General features: G+C 43.2%; 4 protein-coding genes across 11 annotated transcripts in view; 2 read left to right on the top strand and 2 right to left on the bottom strand.

The window, feature by feature from the left end:
• The window catches only part of LOC120953669 (calcium-binding protein E63-1), an 83,173-nt gene extending 73,181 nt beyond the window's left edge, over positions 1-9,992 (top strand). For 7 of the 8 annotated variants that reach the window (XM_040373821.2, XM_040373819.2, XM_040373822.2 and 4 more), the window contains one exon: positions 2,700-3,382. In XM_040373821.2, the coding sequence (XP_040229755.2) occupies positions 2,700-2,755 (56 nt within the window). In that variant the 3' untranslated portion in view covers positions 2,756-3,382. Of the gene's footprint in view, positions 1-2,699; positions 3,383-4,060 lie in introns of those variants that run through there. The other variant, XM_040373816.2, reaches the window with a different exon arrangement.
• A 2,161-nt stretch (positions 9,993-12,153) lies between these two features.
• On the bottom strand, positions 12,154-12,826 carry LOC120953506 (DNL-type zinc finger protein-like). The gene is made up of 2 exons (XM_040373485.2): positions 12,605-12,826; positions 12,154-12,525 (listed from the first exon to the last, which is right to left on the bottom strand). The coding sequence occupies exons 1-2, from the start codon at positions 12,729-12,731 to the stop codon at positions 12,221-12,223; spliced, it is 432 nt and encodes a 143-aa protein (XP_040229419.1). The 5' UTR covers positions 12,732-12,826; the 3' UTR covers positions 12,154-12,220.
• Positions 12,827-13,168: 342 nt separating this feature from the next.
• On the top strand, positions 13,169-15,174 carry LOC120953505 (mitochondrial import receptor subunit TOM22 homolog). The gene is made up of 3 exons (XM_040373484.2): positions 13,169-13,578; positions 13,829-14,041; positions 14,212-15,174. Exons 1-3 carry the CDS (start codon positions 13,450-13,452, stop codon positions 14,539-14,541), a joined length of 672 nt encoding a protein of 223 aa, XP_040229418.1. The 5' UTR covers positions 13,169-13,449; the 3' UTR covers positions 14,542-15,174.
• On the bottom strand, positions 15,165-16,928 carry LOC120953504 (60S ribosomal export protein NMD3). The gene is made up of 2 exons (XM_040373483.2): positions 15,958-16,928; positions 15,165-15,881 (listed from the first exon to the last, which is right to left on the bottom strand). Exons 1-2 carry the CDS (start codon positions 16,844-16,846, stop codon positions 15,238-15,240), a joined length of 1,533 nt encoding a protein of 510 aa, XP_040229417.2. The 5' UTR covers positions 16,847-16,928; the 3' UTR covers positions 15,165-15,237.
• Positions 16,929-16,963: the final 35 nt, after the last annotated feature.

Raw genomic sequence — 16,963 nt, 5'->3', positions numbered from 1 at the left:
TCAGCCAGTGACACCCTCTCCCAGCCGCCACCATTATACGGCAATTGGAATTCGGGCTGAGTCAGCATGTTCCGGCAGTAAATTGCATTGCCGCCATAGTTAATGTGTTCATTATCGCTCCACCAGACTACCAGTCACTAAATCAGTGACCTTTCAACCCGACCCAACTGGAAACAACACACGGGTGGTTACGGTGGATTATATGTTGCGGTCAATGCGTCCTCCCTCACGCCCCCCGAACTTCCACCCCATATCAGCGGGCAAAGAATATTTGAATGCCTCCGTTGGCTACCTTGGCCTTGAAACCAAACTGTCGTTAGGAATTAAGTGTAAATTTTGTCCGTAGTGTGCTTTTGTCCTTTCCTTTGTCGCTTGCACGTGGCAAACGGCATCGATAGGGATAAGCGAGCGAGAGAAAGATGGTGTTAATTTAATTAAACCCAACGGCCTGACAATCCTGGCGGTTCGAACATCCGCATCATACTGCGGCTCAGCCACGCTACCGTAACCGCAGTTGTGGGTATGGCTGAGGTCGCCGGTCGCTTAACACCCGCCCGAAACCGACCAGAAAGGCTCATTTTGGGGTTTTTGGTGCGAAGGGTGTGAAGTTTATTGTGCACTAAAATTAATAGCCATCCAATTAAACCATTAAAGCGAACAGCGCATCCGAAAGCGGATCGCGTTTGTTGCGCAGCTGTTGTTAAACGTGGGCCCGAGAACGAGTAACGAACGATTTATAGCGAGCGAAGATAAAACCACACAATGCAATAAGTTGAGGGTAGTACAGGAGCTGAATTATTCCGGAAACTGTGGTCCTTGTTTTATTCGTAATGGGAATGAAGCATTCGTCTTAAGCATTTTGAAGAGCTGTGATAAAATAAGTTAGTGCAAGCTTGTCTGTACGATATTTTATTAGGCGATTCTGCCATTATAAGATTGTAACAAGACATGAAATGAGAAAATAAAGAAGTGCTTAGCTAACACTCCGCGCAGTAAACAGATTCAGATTTCACAAAGCATTGTTTTTAGCCAACCAAGCATATTTTTAACCAACAGAGATTTCAGATTTTTATATTACCAATTTAAATTGTGTGTGTGTGTAATTTGAATGCATTTTTAATTTTATTGCTTTCAACATACGCACTCAATCACTAGCACTTTTATTTCGTTATTGATCCGTCAAGAGGGTCTACAAGTACTGTAATATAATTTCACGAATATCGCCTAAATTTCTCCCGATTTTTTTCAATTGCATAGCTTTGCGTCAAACTTAATTGCATATTGCAAGTATGTCTGAACACGTCACATTGCAAGGTGAAGAGGATTTCTATGAAATTTACATTTTTGTTATTATTATTACTATTGTTTATTAATTGACTGGACAATATAAGTCTTGAGTACAACCGGTCTTTGAAGGATTGTAGTGAGATGTTGGGCCGGTCTCGTGGTACAGTCATCAACTCGTACGGCAATAAGTTGCCCGTCATGGGTTCAAGCCCCGAATGGACCGTGCCCTCATATGTACGACTGACTATTCTGCTATATGTAATCAGTAAGTCACTGATCAATTATACAGCCACTGCTATGTGTAATCAAGCCGGACTCATGGTACAGTCGTCAACTCGTACGACTTAAAAACATGCCCGTCATGGGTTCAAGCCCCAAATAGACCGTGCCGCCATACGTAGGACTGACTATCCTGCTATGGGGGGTAATCCAAAAGTCACTGAAAGCCAACACCACAAGTGGTACAGACAGGCCTTGACTGACAACGGTTGTTGAACCAAAAGAAGAAGCTATGTGTAATCAGTAAGTCACTCAGTAAGTCAAAGCCAAGCCAAACCCATTAGTGGTGCAGGCAGGCCTAGACAGATAATGGTAGTAGTGCCAAATGAAGAGTGAGATGTTGAAGTCGAACAGCGAGTGAACCTCATTGAACGGACCTACACATGGAAGTTAGCGGGTCACCTGGTCTATAGTTAGTGTTGTTGTTAAAATGCCGTTAAATGCTTACACAGTAAAATATACGGCAAATGTAGATGAAAAGCCCCCAAATTTGTTACAAAAAGTAACATATAAATCAAAATTAAGCAACTGAACGCAAGATGTCGATAAGTGTGATACTTTAGAAGATACTTTAAAAAAAATTAAAAAATAATAACATTTTCTTGAATGCATATTTATTCACCGACAATCTATGAATTAAAGAGGCTTGTATAGAATTAAACATGTTCATCGTTTACAACAGGTTAAGATCAAATTATTGTTCCTATGTTCCACGCTTTGTGTGTGTGCGTGTGTGTCTATGTCAAACAGTAAAGCATTAAACGCTCGCTCGTGCAGCTGCATCTTGGCAGCCTCGTGATTTAAAATAACCAAAGCACAGTTTTCGCTCATTATGCGCATACCATTCACAAATTATGCTCTCGCTCATCATATCTGTCGCAGCATTTGTGGTGATGGTGTTCACTGATCTGTACATAATAGCCTGAGTTTTCTTTGTTGTTGCTCCACGTGCCCGGATCTGCCATGCATCTTGCGTGCGTAATGCAGCTCAACCAACTCATCCAGCGTGTGCGCCTCCATTGGGTCTCAGCGCGGGTTTGTGTGTGTGCGTGTGTTGTTCAACCATTCACCAACCCTCTATGGAAAGACCGCACACCGAACTGTTTTCTCTTTTCTTTTCCTCTTTTTTGCAGACTTTCAAAACTTTTTCCTTAACAATTTCGATGCGCTGGTGCAACCACCGAAATGAGGCACATCTAGTTTTGCCGTTTCTTTTGCACCGTGTTCACAGATTGTGCGTGTGTGTGTGTATGTGTGCGTTTCTATGTTTATGAGCGTGTGTAGATATCCTACATCAAGCAGAAAAGTAGAAAAAACCTAAATCAAGACAACATACACAGCGAAATAAAGGATACAGGCGAGCAGCTATGGCATCACACACGTCCACTTTATTTCCAAGTGTCTCCTCTTAAGCACACACACACATATACGCAGTGCACACCAGCAGCGACATAACTCGCTCGTTTACTGTTAAACTAGGATGTACATTTCTCTAGCGCCCTTACGAGCTTCTAATTAAACAAATAATACACGCACGGTGCAAGGTTAGTGTCTTAAGCAAATGGAAGTATTAATGATTTTTTAGAGAAGGGAAGAATTCAACAGCTGAAAGTGGAGACTTAGTTGTGCACACGTTAGAATACAGGAACCCTCTCGGATAGAAATATCCGTCCTCTCTGTCACAGCACGGGGAAGCGGCAGAAAGGTTGTGATTAGGCTGTAGAACACATGTTAAGTATGAAGCACACAAATAATCAATTTCAAAAGTTGCGAGAAATAAAGTCACACCATATATTAAAGCGTTAACAAACGATTACCTCTGGTGCAAAAAAACTGTCTGTCTATATCTGCTCCACTTTGCAGTACATCAACGCGTACACATTCCGCTCAAATACAACATCTGCGGATCCCCCCCAAAAAAAAAGCCTGACGATGATTTTCTGGGATCTCCAAAATTGGATTTCCAGTTGCCGGCAGTTGTTTGTCATTCAGTTGTCTGGATGAAAAATCAAACACGAAAGCTCCTCGTTTCCACACCACAATTATACCACTATGACGACGAGATGACGATCCGGGCTCCAGTAGAGCAGCAACTTAATTTGTGCCGTAAACAACAACGCTCACACCAACATGATTGTTCGGGTGGGCTCCTGTTGTTGGCCCCGTTTCACTGTTGCCAGTGGATAGGTTTCAATTTTTGATACAAAAATTCCCAGAATGACAGCGCAAATGCGGAGCCGCCCACCATTTCCCGTTCCTTTATTTTCCCAGTTTTCCTCAATCTATTTTTCCCTGTTTTTATCCCACTCACACCCCCTGATATGCGATGGATGGTAATGGCAGCGGTAATTCGATCCACTTGCAATCTCCCTGCTGCAACATTCGAACGTGCAATAATGTGTGTCTGGTGTTTTATTTTGCTTTTCTTTTCACTCTGTACCGTGTCGGGAACTCCCGCGTTTTTTTTTCTTCTTTTCTTTCTTTTGCTCCACAGAGTTTGCCCGATTGCTGCTGTAAAACGCGTGCTCAGGACGAAGGTTTCCACCAACCCCGATCCGTCGTCAAGCAAGCCACTCGCCGCCGGTAACCCTATGTTTTACGGTACAGTCCCGGCTAGTACATCTCTACAGCACAGCCCCGTCGTGAATTGACTACCAAACTAATGCTTTAATTAAGATCTTCTTCTCATCTGACAGATGGTTTCGCTGTTTTGAAGCTTTTTTAGACTTTTTTTGGTTCTTGTTGTAGAAAACATCTTCTCGGAATGTGAAGAAGCGAATTTAAACTATAATAGGAAGCAATCGTAAATAAGTTTTCTTGTTATTTTGTCAAACTATTCAACACAAAATTAAAACAATTTGACTGATTAGTGAACCAACAATGGTAAAGCGTTTGTACCCGACGTTGAAAAGAAAATGTTTTTTTTTTTCTTTTGTAGTCAGTCTGTTCTCGATTGAAATGCTTTCGGATAATTTCGGATAAGATAGCTTGCAATCACCGTCTAGGCAAAGAAGCCATTTGTAGCGAAAAAGACAAACCAAATCGCAGCGATAAGTAGAGCAAATTGAAGAAGAAAAAAAAACAATGTAATAAAATTAATTAGCATCCATTTGTCGTTATCAGTGTTTAGAGCTGCAAATATCTCCTTAATTGCCCCGGGTAGTATCAGCTTTCTAGGTTTTACGGTTTAATTTTTGACGTGTTTAAGTTGGTTTGATTGTTGTCTTGACCCGTAGCAGTGTTACGCACAGAACTATATACTACAATAAGAAATAAACTAAAACAAAACTCATAAACGAATGCGTGCGTGTGGAGATAGCACGGTTACACTTTCTGAAAAGCGCCATCAAAATATCTTTACCGCTAATGTTTGTAATTACCCATGTAAAAGTATACTCCGATATTGCAGCAAAGCAGATGCTTTAACGTAGTATACCTTCTATCGAAACTAGATGCACGCAGTGCGCTCGTCGGCCTGTTGGCGTGTTATGTGAACAAAAATATCACCACCGCTATTTAAAGTGCTTGATGCTTGGAAAAAAAATGCAACTAGACGTAAGTTTAAGCAATTTTAAGGAAGAGCTTGCAGCAGCAGCAGCAGCAGCAGCAGCAGCAGTAAAGGCAACAGAGGAAACAAAAAGGAACCGGTGCATGCATGCTGGTCCGTGAAATGCTGGGAAGAGCAGCAGTCTGTACAGGAATTGAGAGAGAGGGAGCAAAAGGTGGTAGGGAAATTTGATACCCAAGTCGAACGTCCTTGTAGTGTTGGTGGTTGTTGGTCAGTGTATGAATGCGTGATGAATGAATGAATGAACGAAGCAGAGTGTGGTGTGCTGCAGTGTGTGTGATGATCGAAGGAGAATCATAGAAGAAAGATAAACAAAAACATAAAACTATTCAAAACTACGGTTTAAAACAAACACAAACCCGAACACAAGGTGGGAAAAGCATCTACGTTTAACGCTACAAAATATTCAGCCAGTTTAAGGCGCCCGAGGCCGTTGTAGAGATGGGCTGCGCATATTGTGAATAGGAAATAAAAAGGGCTCACCGCCCGAGTCGAGTCGTCGTTGTCGTTGATATTTTTTTACATTGACAAACAAACAAGCTGCTTCTGTTCTCATTTGTTGAACGAAATGTATCTCTGTATGTGTGTATGTGTGTGTGTCTTGGGCAACTAGCGCCAATATTGTTATGTATTCTAGACTATAACGCTATACATACGTGTTAAGGAAGAAACCGTTTTGCGATAAGAATGTATCAGTATGCTGCTCCTTTTTTTCGGTGCACGTTGGCGTAGGGCGCGCGATCGCCATTTGTGGTAGCAAGTAAATGTGTAAACAGGTAAAAAGGGAAAGGGAAGCGACTTGCAAAAGCAAAAGGACACAACAACATGTACTGGGGCAAGAAATGATGCTTACAATTAAAATTGCTGTGTATAGGAAGTAAAAACACGCACAATTACGCATCACGGTTTCGTTTGGTTTCATTTTACGTTCATACATTTCATCTTCATCTATTTAAGACATGTCTACCTTTAAGTGTACAGCAATTGGATGCAAAAATGTATTCGTCTCACACTTCGTTTGTTATGATATTACAAAAATGTTAAGAGTTGTTTTGGAAATTTATCTAATTTGCATAAAAGAAGTGGGCATTTGCGTTGGCCCTAAAAATCTACGTCATAAAATGCTACACGCGATGCTCGAGACATGTAGGAAGAGGTAAACATCACAAATCAACCAGAACAACAATTTAGAGAGTGTAAATGTTAAAGCAGCTGTTTATTACTTAATGTTTAAAAAAATGCAATGCGAAGATAAGTAAATGCGATAAAATGCATCGCATAACCAAACTCATCATTACACCATTTGCAAAACAAAAGAACAAAGAAAAACAATGTTTTTGCTTTCAAATGGGGGAAAGATGAACGCGGACACATACACACGGCAAGCAGGATGGTGTGAGGAGTGACAAAAGAAAGTGAGCTGAAAAAGAAATCAACAGGAATGTAATGCTTGCAATCGCCTACGGATTGGAGAGCAAAATAAAGTCATGTGACTGATTTTTACACCAGTGAGCGGAGGGGAACACGCAGGCTCAATGTTGAAATTTTTAAACAGCAGACAAACTTTGCGAGCCGCTTTCTTTCCGACAAAGATCGCTATGAAACGTGCACAATAAGCAAAGTGAATGGTATTGTAAAGCCCCACAATGAAACACAATGTGGGGCGTTATTTTTAGAACGATTTTTAAAGGCGAATTTTGAAACCGAGGCCCATTTTTTACCGAGCCCCGTACGAAACTATTTTCCCGAGCAGCAAAAGGAGCAGCCTACAACTTTATGGATCATCCCAACCAAATGGCACGAATGATTGCAACTATGCTGTCTCTCTTTCTCACACACACACTCTTGTGCATTGTTCCTTCCCGGTCAGCCATACATCCTTCAAAGGGTGAGTGAGGCTGCCTCGATAATCCCAACCCGATTTAGGCTCTCAAAATGAAGTAAAACACCACCCCTCCGCACCCTCCCCACCACACGATACTCGAAAATACTTGAATTGAAGGCAAACTCCTACCGAGCTGTAAACAAATCAGTTAGCTGCACCACCACAACCCCCAAAGTAGCTGAATTGGTGTGGCGAATCATAAGTCATTATCTGCGTAAATTGGTAGAGCTAATAAGCTAGTGAGAAAACAGAACGGTCTTCAAAGTTAAACACCAACGATCTAAAACGCACCACCAAAATGAATTGGCTGACGCGCTTCGCGCTTGTCTACCAAACGGTTTAAGTGTAGGCCCGTTGTAAAGGTAGAAGTGGCGTTGTTTTAGCTTTCCAACGTGCACCTCCCCCTCTTGCTTTTTTAGCTTATACCTCGAGTTAAACATCCCAGCTTACAATGCTACGTTTGCAAACGGATACAAAACCCTCCTCTCCGAACCAACTGTTTGATGTAAACGACGCCCATATATTTAACGATAAAGCCCCCATAAAAGCGTAAATAGATTGAGTCTCTCAATCTGAAATTATTAAAAGCAAAGACGATATCAATTGACAGAATTTAAACACAGCAAACAAAAAGAATGGGCATACACACTATTAGCTATTTTTGGAGGTATTTTTTGTCATCTCGCTAAGGGGCTAGCAAGCAGCCCGGAGCGAGCAGAAGGAAACACGCAAATAAATAAATAAAATAAATTAACAAACAAGATGTGAGGCTAGGCGACGTAATAAATTATTGTTCAATACAACGGTGTTTTACGCTAAGCGATACGTATTATTGAGACATGGAGCTGCGTGATAAAACCACATAAAAAAATGTTAAACTTGTTACATACTACTCTATTACTTACGGGAGATGGGGAGTTGGGTCTACTCTTTCGTCGCTGGCTAGGGTATTGACTATTCTTCCGTTGTGCTTCTATTGAACGTCTAATATGCGATATATACATAATCTACCCCCATAAAAAAATGCAACAACTAATTACAAACGAAACCTAGTTTCTAGCTATCGATGGTAAACAGTTGGTTCAAAAGCAAGCAGAAGAGGGGAAAGAATATAATGCGACAGCATTCAAATAAGCATCCTATTGCTAACCCTACACTAAGACAACAAGAGATAACTATTAGCTAATAATGGCTCTTTGATCCATATAGTAATGCATACCCTATCGATCGTGTTTAGCCTGTAGCTTGTACCGGTGTAGTAATGGAAGGTACCTTACTTTTTGTTATCTTGCAAAAGTTCTACTTCATCTTCATAAACTGGTCAAAGAAAACGATAAAATAACGTTGACATCCCGTTTTCAAGTAAGAATGTGATATATTTTTCACATTTTTTTTACATTTTTTTAAACTAATTTCAAACTAGTATGGCTCGATGCTTACAGCCTCCAATTCAATATATAATAGCATAATTTCATAAACTGAATTTAAACTGCTTCCAAACCAACACACATTTTGCGGACAATTTGTTAAAAATAACTGAAATACCTTATAGATTTTCAGTTTATTAATTTCTCATCATTTACTACTGATTTGTCTTGCATGTCCATTGTTTATTTTGTGGATATTTTTGATTATAATTACTCTAAAAGATTCCAAATTAGAAAAAGGATGAATGATCATGATAATTTCAACACATTACACACATCTCCACAACTTTTTCTTGACATGCATCGGTTTTAACAACCCCCAGCAGTAAAAACCAAATGTTCCAACCCAATCCAAAAGAATCCAAACGAAACAAATAAGCTTTCTTCGACGATCCCCGCACAAGTCCAATAAATGAAACACTCATGCCAAAAAAAACATAAAAGAAAATAACACATTAACGCAAGCAAAAATGTAACCCTAACAAAAAAAAGGAAAAAGATATATTGTGGCCTTTTCAGTAAAACATGAAAAAAATAATCAACAGAACGTTGCATATAAAAAGAAATGTACACAAAAGCGCAACAAAATGTTTACATTATTGAGTATGAGTAGTACTCGCAAAATGTGGTCATAATTTCATTGTGTTTTTGATACGTAAACGCCGTGTAACGGAAAGAATAAAGCACAGCATGTTGATGTTGCTTAGGTTAGAAAACATTGTGAAATGATTTGGTTGTTCTTTTGCTTTCCGTTTTCATTAGTGAAGCATTTTCTTGCATCATTCATATCAGGAAGTAACTAAACGAGTAGCTGAGTGCGACAAAAATAGGAAGATGTTGTTACGCTTGTACGCAGACGACGGGACGGGAAGGTAAAAAGATCAACACCGAAGAAACGGTTGACCGTACAATTGATAAAGAAAACATACAATAAATAACTAAACGTGTGTACTGATTTTAAAATATAATAATCCATATTTTATATACGTTAGAATGGCGTTTTCCTGATTTTACCGAGAAAATGTATAGGAGGGACACCGCGGTAAACGTGTACGCGGAATGAGAACATCAGCACAGAGCTGCTTTAAAAACATGATGCAAAAATGTTAAAGAAACATAAAAAAGGGAAAAAAGAAATCGAACACACACTTTTTGTGTTTCCATATGTTTCTTTCCCTTGTGATTAAACGAATGAGAAGTGAAAGCACACACTGGATAACAAAACGGTATCTATTTAAAAGTGAAACTGCGCACAGAATGTGTGCACAAATTAAAAGGAAAAAGTTAGTTTTTAATAAAAAAAATAAACATCATAAATCAAAAGATTATATTAAACCGACCGATACAACACACTCAGTACTGCTTTTATGCATACGCTCGTACTACTGTGAGCAAAGATTGTGACGTGCAAACAAAGAGAATTTAATTGCAGAACGACACATAATAGGGGGACGATTATTAACGTTCGCATTCATTTGTTATTCGGTTGCAGTTGGGTGAAAGGCGAGTGAATAAGAGATAAATAAACATACAAGTTGTTTTCAAACCATCGTGAGTGTATTCAGATTCATAATATGGAAAGAAAGACGTGTGACCCCTGTGTTAAATAATAGAACTGTAGGTTTATTTTTCTTATATCATAATTGTTGGAATAGTTTAGAGAGGCTTTGGCTCCCACGGAGTTCTTTTGCCTTCTTATATCATAAGGTAATATATCAGACCCACCACCAGTGGCGGATTAAGGGTATCGGGGGCCCTAGGCGGAAAGACGAGTTGAGGCCTCCTGTAAATGGTAAATGTTGTTGTGGAGTAAGATTTCTCAGCTAGAAGTCACAACGATTTAACAACGAGTCCAGTGGAAGAAAATGCTGACTTTGACATGACTGGACATATATCAAATCTCGTCTGTAGAACATCTTTTATTATCTAAAATCGTCCGGAGCCCTCCAGAGTCGTCCGGAAACGTTCGAAGTCATCAGGAGCCGACCGGAATCGTTCGGAGTTGGAGTCGTCCGGAGTCGGCCGGAGTCGATGTCATTCGAAATCGTGCAGAATCGATCGGAGTCGACCGGAATCGGAATTGGTCGGAGTCAACAGGAGCCATCCCATGCAATGTGCTTGAGATCAGATAATTATTTTGTTGTTTTTTATTCATTCACTTTGCGTGTGCACTTTGTATATAGGCCTTTGTTTCGAAGGCCGATTCCAGCCGACAGCGGACAACTCAGACTCCAACCGATTCCGGACGACTCCGAACAATTCCGAACGACTCTGGACGACTCCGGATGACTCCGACTTGCAACGTCTCCGTGCGATTCCGGATGACTTCGACTCCAAACGATTCCGGGCGATTCCAGACGAATCCGAACTACGCCGGTGTGCGCATAATGCTGGACATCTTTTGACGTATAGGATAGAACAACAATCAGTTTGTAAATTTCCACCAAATTTCATTGAACAGGTTAATATTCTGTTAAATCTGACTGACAATCAACAACGTTTGTGAAGAAGAAGAAGTTAATATATCCCGCTCATGGGGTTACGTAATATAATTTCGAGGGTATATGTGATAGAAGGACAATGATTTTTTTTGCTAAGACGACGCAATTACCAAGTGCTATTCAAGTGGCACATCAAGATAAGATGATTAGAAACCCATACCGGTCCAGGACCGTACCGGAAACCCAACCACGTAGAGGTCGTACAATTGATCCTGATCCTACTTCGTTCCTAGAACTGATCTTGAATCCATATCGGTCTTGAAACTATACTAGGCTGCATATCAGTACTGGAACAAATCCCGAATCCAACCCTCTGTCTTGTTGGACCCATACCGGTCCTGAAATTAATCAAGAACTCGATAACAGTCCTGGTACACATTTGAATACAATTCCGTGTTAGCTGTTGCGATTAAACAGTAATCGGAAAGAATAGCCGCGTTAATCCCTGTCGATTTTGGGGCCCCATGGATAGTGATGGATGGATAGTGGAGTCGTGGATCAACGTGAATCCAGAAAGCCAACCTACAGCCTTCCCTTGTCTATAAGAGAGAAATCACGGAATGGCCCGTAGAGCATTACTTTGCAACATGAACTTAGAAATTGTCCATTGTCTAAGACCTCGTACTTTTTCCTAGAGGCTGTAGACTACCCCAAGATCTTCTTCTACTTGGCGTAACGTCCTACGCGGATAAGCTGGCATGGCCTATACAGGTTTTCGAGACTTAATTCACTACCACACAGTCGGATAAGTTAATCCTTTATACGGGAAGATGGTCAATTCTAGGTTTGAACCCATGACGGGCATGTTATTGAGTCGTACGAGTTGATGACTGTACCACGAGACCGCCACGTAAGTACCCGTACTACCCCAAGTAAGAAACGATATTACTCCCTGATATGAGTGATTTGAGTCCTAGATATCAATTTAGGTACCGGTTTAGATTCCCTTTAAGTACACCAAGATTCAAAAGGCTGAGTATGTCTATTTTCCACCGCAGACGGGGATACCTATTTGATTTTTTTTTGCAGCAATCCATTAAACACATCTAATTATTAGGACTTACAGTTAGCGAATTCAGAAACCCAGCTTCATCGTTCCTGTATCAACCCGAACACTCGTTCGGTTAACTGCTAGACTGGTGATATAACCACAATATCCATCTGCATCATTCCGATTCCGGGCACCAAGCTTCAACACACGCAATATTAGCGCAATTATAACAGAATCCGGAACAATTTTATTTACAACAGGGAATTCTACCCAGCCTTCCGTCTACTTTTCAAATATTTTCGTAACCTTCTCACCCTTCTCGGCCAGGATCTCTTCAATATTGCGCTTCCCATTCAGGTCGGTAAACCAGTTCAGGTTGTCTGCGATCAAATGATGATTGCTGCATCCATCGCACGTCACTATCACGACACCTTTCTCGTACGCTTGCTTGGATATCATGTGCATGTTCCGATGGTTGCACACCTTGCACGTATATATGAGGTTCATTTTGCGGGGCTGTATCCTACCCACCTCTTCATTTGGGCCACTCTGTTGAGCTTCAAGCGCTGTAACATTAGTGCAAAACGCTGAAAAAAGGCACACAGGTACTTTTAAATGTGAGCACACGAAGTTTGTGCATGATGATGCAATAAGCGCGAAACTCACAATTTCGTGGACTGGAATTCCATCCCAAGCTGGCCAAGCGGTATGTTGTCCTTGTCTGTGCTGGTGTAGCTAGTTGGTGCACATTGCTTCGCCAAACTAACCGCAAGAAGCTGCGTGCTAGAGCCATTTTATCACAGCTATTTCGTCGCGCGCTGGTGCAAACCCGACCGATTCGTGGAGAATCCAAAGCAAAACAAACACGGCGCCGCAAACGAGCTGTCAGCCAAAAAAAACGTGCTGTCAGTGTTGTTCCATTTTGTCATCCAGTTGATCGTTTGAGGGTACTCGTGGTTGTGCAAGACGTCATTGGTGCTGTTATCCAAAGTGGGTATAGGGACTAGGTGGGCTTATAGGTTTGGCGGGAAGGCCATATTGGACGAACGAATGACAGGAGGGGATTCGATTGTGATACGTAGTTTTTCACCCACACTACGACACATCATCCAAAATAGCCATTGGAATTCACACGCATACATCAACAAATGATCGAATCCCCTCCTGTCATTTCGTTTTCATTTTTCTACAGTACGGCTGTCAATTTGTTCGGGATAAGCCCACCTGTATAATAAACCCACTTTGCTGTTATCGATCGGGGCCGATTCTGACAAACTATCCGCAAAACGAGGGTGCATGTGTTTTTCCTTGCCCACGGCCGTACAGCACTAGAACGGAGAAAAGATTGTTGTACAGTGTTTTACGGCACCTTTTAACAACGGTACGTGTTGTTTAGCATTGTGCAAAGCTGTGTGCCGCATCTCAGTGACCAGCGACAAAAGGGTGCAACGAACCTCGCGGTCCGACACTGCCCACTTGACTCCTTCTCCCAGCTGCCCCCGACAGTCCGAATGGATTCCGACCCGGAGGTGGTGCTGGTGGAAAAACTTGAAGAGGACGAAATTTCTACTGATAAGGATAGCGGCATGGAGTCGGCCACCGGCAGCAAGGATGAAACACCGGAACGCAAACCTTCGACGGTATGTATTATCCATATGTGACTGTGTGTGTGTCTGTGTGTGCGCGAGGCATTCTAGGTTGACCTTCTTGTGCAATGATGTTCTTTCTTGGTGCTTGGAACGCATCACAAAACATGATTGCTGTGGACAAATTAATTGCAAACTAGCAGCATCGTTGCATGATGATAGCAACTGGCTAGCAGAAGCAACATAAACCCAACTCCACTGCGTTGCGCAACGATGTTTTAATTCATGTTTTGTTCTTTCCCAGCCGGAAGAAGCACCTAAACCAGCCGAGCCCGTGAAACCGGCCGCCGCACCGGAGGCAGCACCAGCCGCACCAGCTTCCTCATCTTCAGCGGCCGCTCCAGCACCGGCTGCCGCACCGTCAGGACCTTCCTCTTCTTCCCGGCCCTCCGCATCCACCCCGCCGCAACCCTCAAAGACAGTGGCACGCACCACTAGCGCAAACGATTACGATGACGTAAGTGTGACAGTTCAGACCCACTGAGAAGGACCGAAAAAAAATCAAACCAGCACGCACAAATCAATCAGTGTGATAAACAAAACATCTTACTCCCGTTTTCTTTCGTCCATGACCTTTCGTTGAAACGTTTTTGTTTTAATTTTCTCTCTCTCTTTCTCTCTGTACAGGAACCAGATGAGTCGCTGGGCGAACGGCTGTGGGGTTTGACGGAGATGTTCCCGGAACCGGTGCGCCAGTTTTCCGGCGCCGTCACCGACCTGACCGTGCGAAGCGTCAAGGGCCTGTACTCGCTCACGTGCAATGTGTCGTGGATTTTCTTCACCAGCTCGATGGTCATGCTGGCCCCGGTCGTGTTTGAGGTCGAGCGCGCCCAGATGGAGGAGATGCAAAAGTCACAACAGAAGCAGGTCCTGCTGGGACCTGGCTCAGCCGTTGGCGGTGGTGGTGGTGCCCCCGGTGGCATGCCGGCATTGCCACCGATGGCAGCAGCGCGATAAGCGGAAATCACAGAGTAGCAGCATCCAACAAACCAGTGTTTAGTGTTTTAGTGCCGTATATATGCTTTACTTTCGCTTGATTGCTACTCCAGGGATAGGGTTTTTTTTTAGTTTTGTTTTCGGATTCCGATGAAAGCCAGATAGCGACGCATAGAGCAAATGGAAGATAGATAACAACCGTGTTCTATATTCACAAGATCCTCGAATTGGATAATGCAAATTGGCTAATAGAACTCCCATCTTGCAAGTAGAACAATGAACAACAAGTGTTTCGTAGTCGAGATGCGCCTTTATATCTCGTCTTTGCTTTCCAAGTCTACGTGCGGCTAACGCCCTTCCCTGCTTTTAAGTTCTACCACTGGTAACGGGCAGCTGAACACGTGCTGCTAATTCTCGTTTTCGAACTGCATGTTTGTTCCCAGTCGTCATATCGTTGCATTTCGTAGGAAGTGGCTAACCATATTCCTACCAGTTCACAGCAGAGATAGAGAGAGAGAGAGTGAGCAATACACTGAACATAACTAATATTTGTTTGTTTAAATAAGAAGTACGTAGTCCTTAAAGGAAAGAAGGCCAGACAAAACCCAATAAACAACAAAACACACACACACAACACAGTGGCGTATAGTGAAATAGTGGTTGAATTAACATTTATTTGTATATTGAATGCAAAACAAATGCACCGGACCCATCCACTCAAGATGCATCGCCCATCTCCTCGTCTTCCAGCACCAGATCGTCCAGCATCTCCTCGAGCGTGATGCGCGGTACGGACGGATCGTCCATATCGTTCGTATCGACCGGTATCTGCTGCTTGTTCTTGTCCTTGAAGATGTTCACATTCTGCCGCAGTTCTGGATCCTCCTCCAGGTCCTCCAGGAACTCGTTGTACTCGTTCTCGATGTCCGTATCGACCACAATTTCCTCGTTCAGATGCTTCAGCTTCCAGTTACGCGACTGCTTGCGCACGGTCTTATCGTACGACTTCTTGATCAGCAGCACATCCGGCACCGTGTCCGCATTCAGCTTCTCGTAATCGGCATTGTTTACGTTCGCTTCGCGCAAATCGTACCCCAGCACGTAATCGCCCGGTTTGAGCAGATTCCCCAAATGGGACTTCACGTGGATGGTATTTTCGTTGATGCCCAGCTCCGAAGATTTCACCACCCAAACGTCGGCTAGCGTATGACGGTGCGATACCGGGCCCTGGCCCGGGAAGGTTTTCCGCTGATTCTCCCGAATGATCTCCACGTCCATCACGACAAACTCGACCATCTGCTTTGGGTTGCAGATCGCTTCGAACGGACTCTTCCAGAACGCCATGTTCTGTACTTCCGCCACTGAAAGTAGGAAAATGAATGTGAAATGCCGCACAATTACCCACCACCTCCTTCCATCCAAAAAGGTTCCACTTACTCTGTGCCGTCTGTGGATCGATCAGGTGAATCGAATTGGCCACCTTGGAAACCAAGCAAACCGGTGCAATGTGACCCAGCTGCTGCGTTAGTCGCTTGCTCAAGCACACCAAACTTCCCTTCGACACGGGCACCACGTCGATAGCGTACGAGTACTTGTAATTGTACGAATTGCTGTGGATGTCGTGCGAAATCAGCTTCTTCGAGTTGGTCACCTTCACCGGCAGTACGGCTTGCATGAAATCGACCATCTTTCTGGCGTGCGCATCGGTTGCATAGAAAAAGTCCAACCCACCCGTGTTCGGCTTAATGCCGAGCGTGTTCTCGTGCGCCTTGTGCTTCAGTATCATCTGCTCGAGGTAGAACAGCGTCTTCCGGTTGACCGCCTTCTGGCGGACCTGCACCATACAGCGCCAAAAGTCCTTCGCCTCCGTACGGTGGCAATCGTCGCACATCTGATTGTTGACCGTAAACTCGACGACAAACACCTGCTGCAGAACGACATCGCTCATCACCTCCCCGTGCACGGTCAGCTTCACCTTGATGCGCTTCGAATGGGGCTCCGTCCAAACGAAGCCCGCATCGACCAGCTTCACCTGCCGCAGCCCCTGCAGGCGCTTCAGACAGAGGCTGAGCAGTTCCTTTGATTCTAGCGTGCACTGGACCCATTCGTTCGGTGGGTTCAGGTAGCGCTCGCAGTTCCGGCAGAAGAATATCACCGCCTGCTTCGGAATGTTTTCCGTGATGTCGACGTGCGACCGAAGGCACGGTACGCACATGTTCGAGGCATTCGGCTCGATCGGGACGCCACATTCGCAGCACAGGATTTTGTTCACCGCTCCGGAACCGGACGAAATTGCTCCGGTCGAAGCATTATTAATGTACTCCATGTTGTTCACGGCACCGTTCTCTTTTGCAAAAGGTACAATTTACAACATGTGCGCGTTCCTACGTCAACAAACCAACCGCAACTGTCAAACGGTCTGGACTGGGTAAATGAGTTTATA

The sequence above is a fragment of the Anopheles coluzzii genome, chromosome 2, assembly GCF_943734685.1.
Source record: "Anopheles coluzzii chromosome 2, AcolN3, whole genome shotgun sequence".
NCBI lineage: Eukaryota > Metazoa > Arthropoda > Insecta > Diptera > Culicidae > Anopheles > Anopheles coluzzii.
This window is presented reverse-complemented; position numbering and strand designations above follow the sequence as displayed.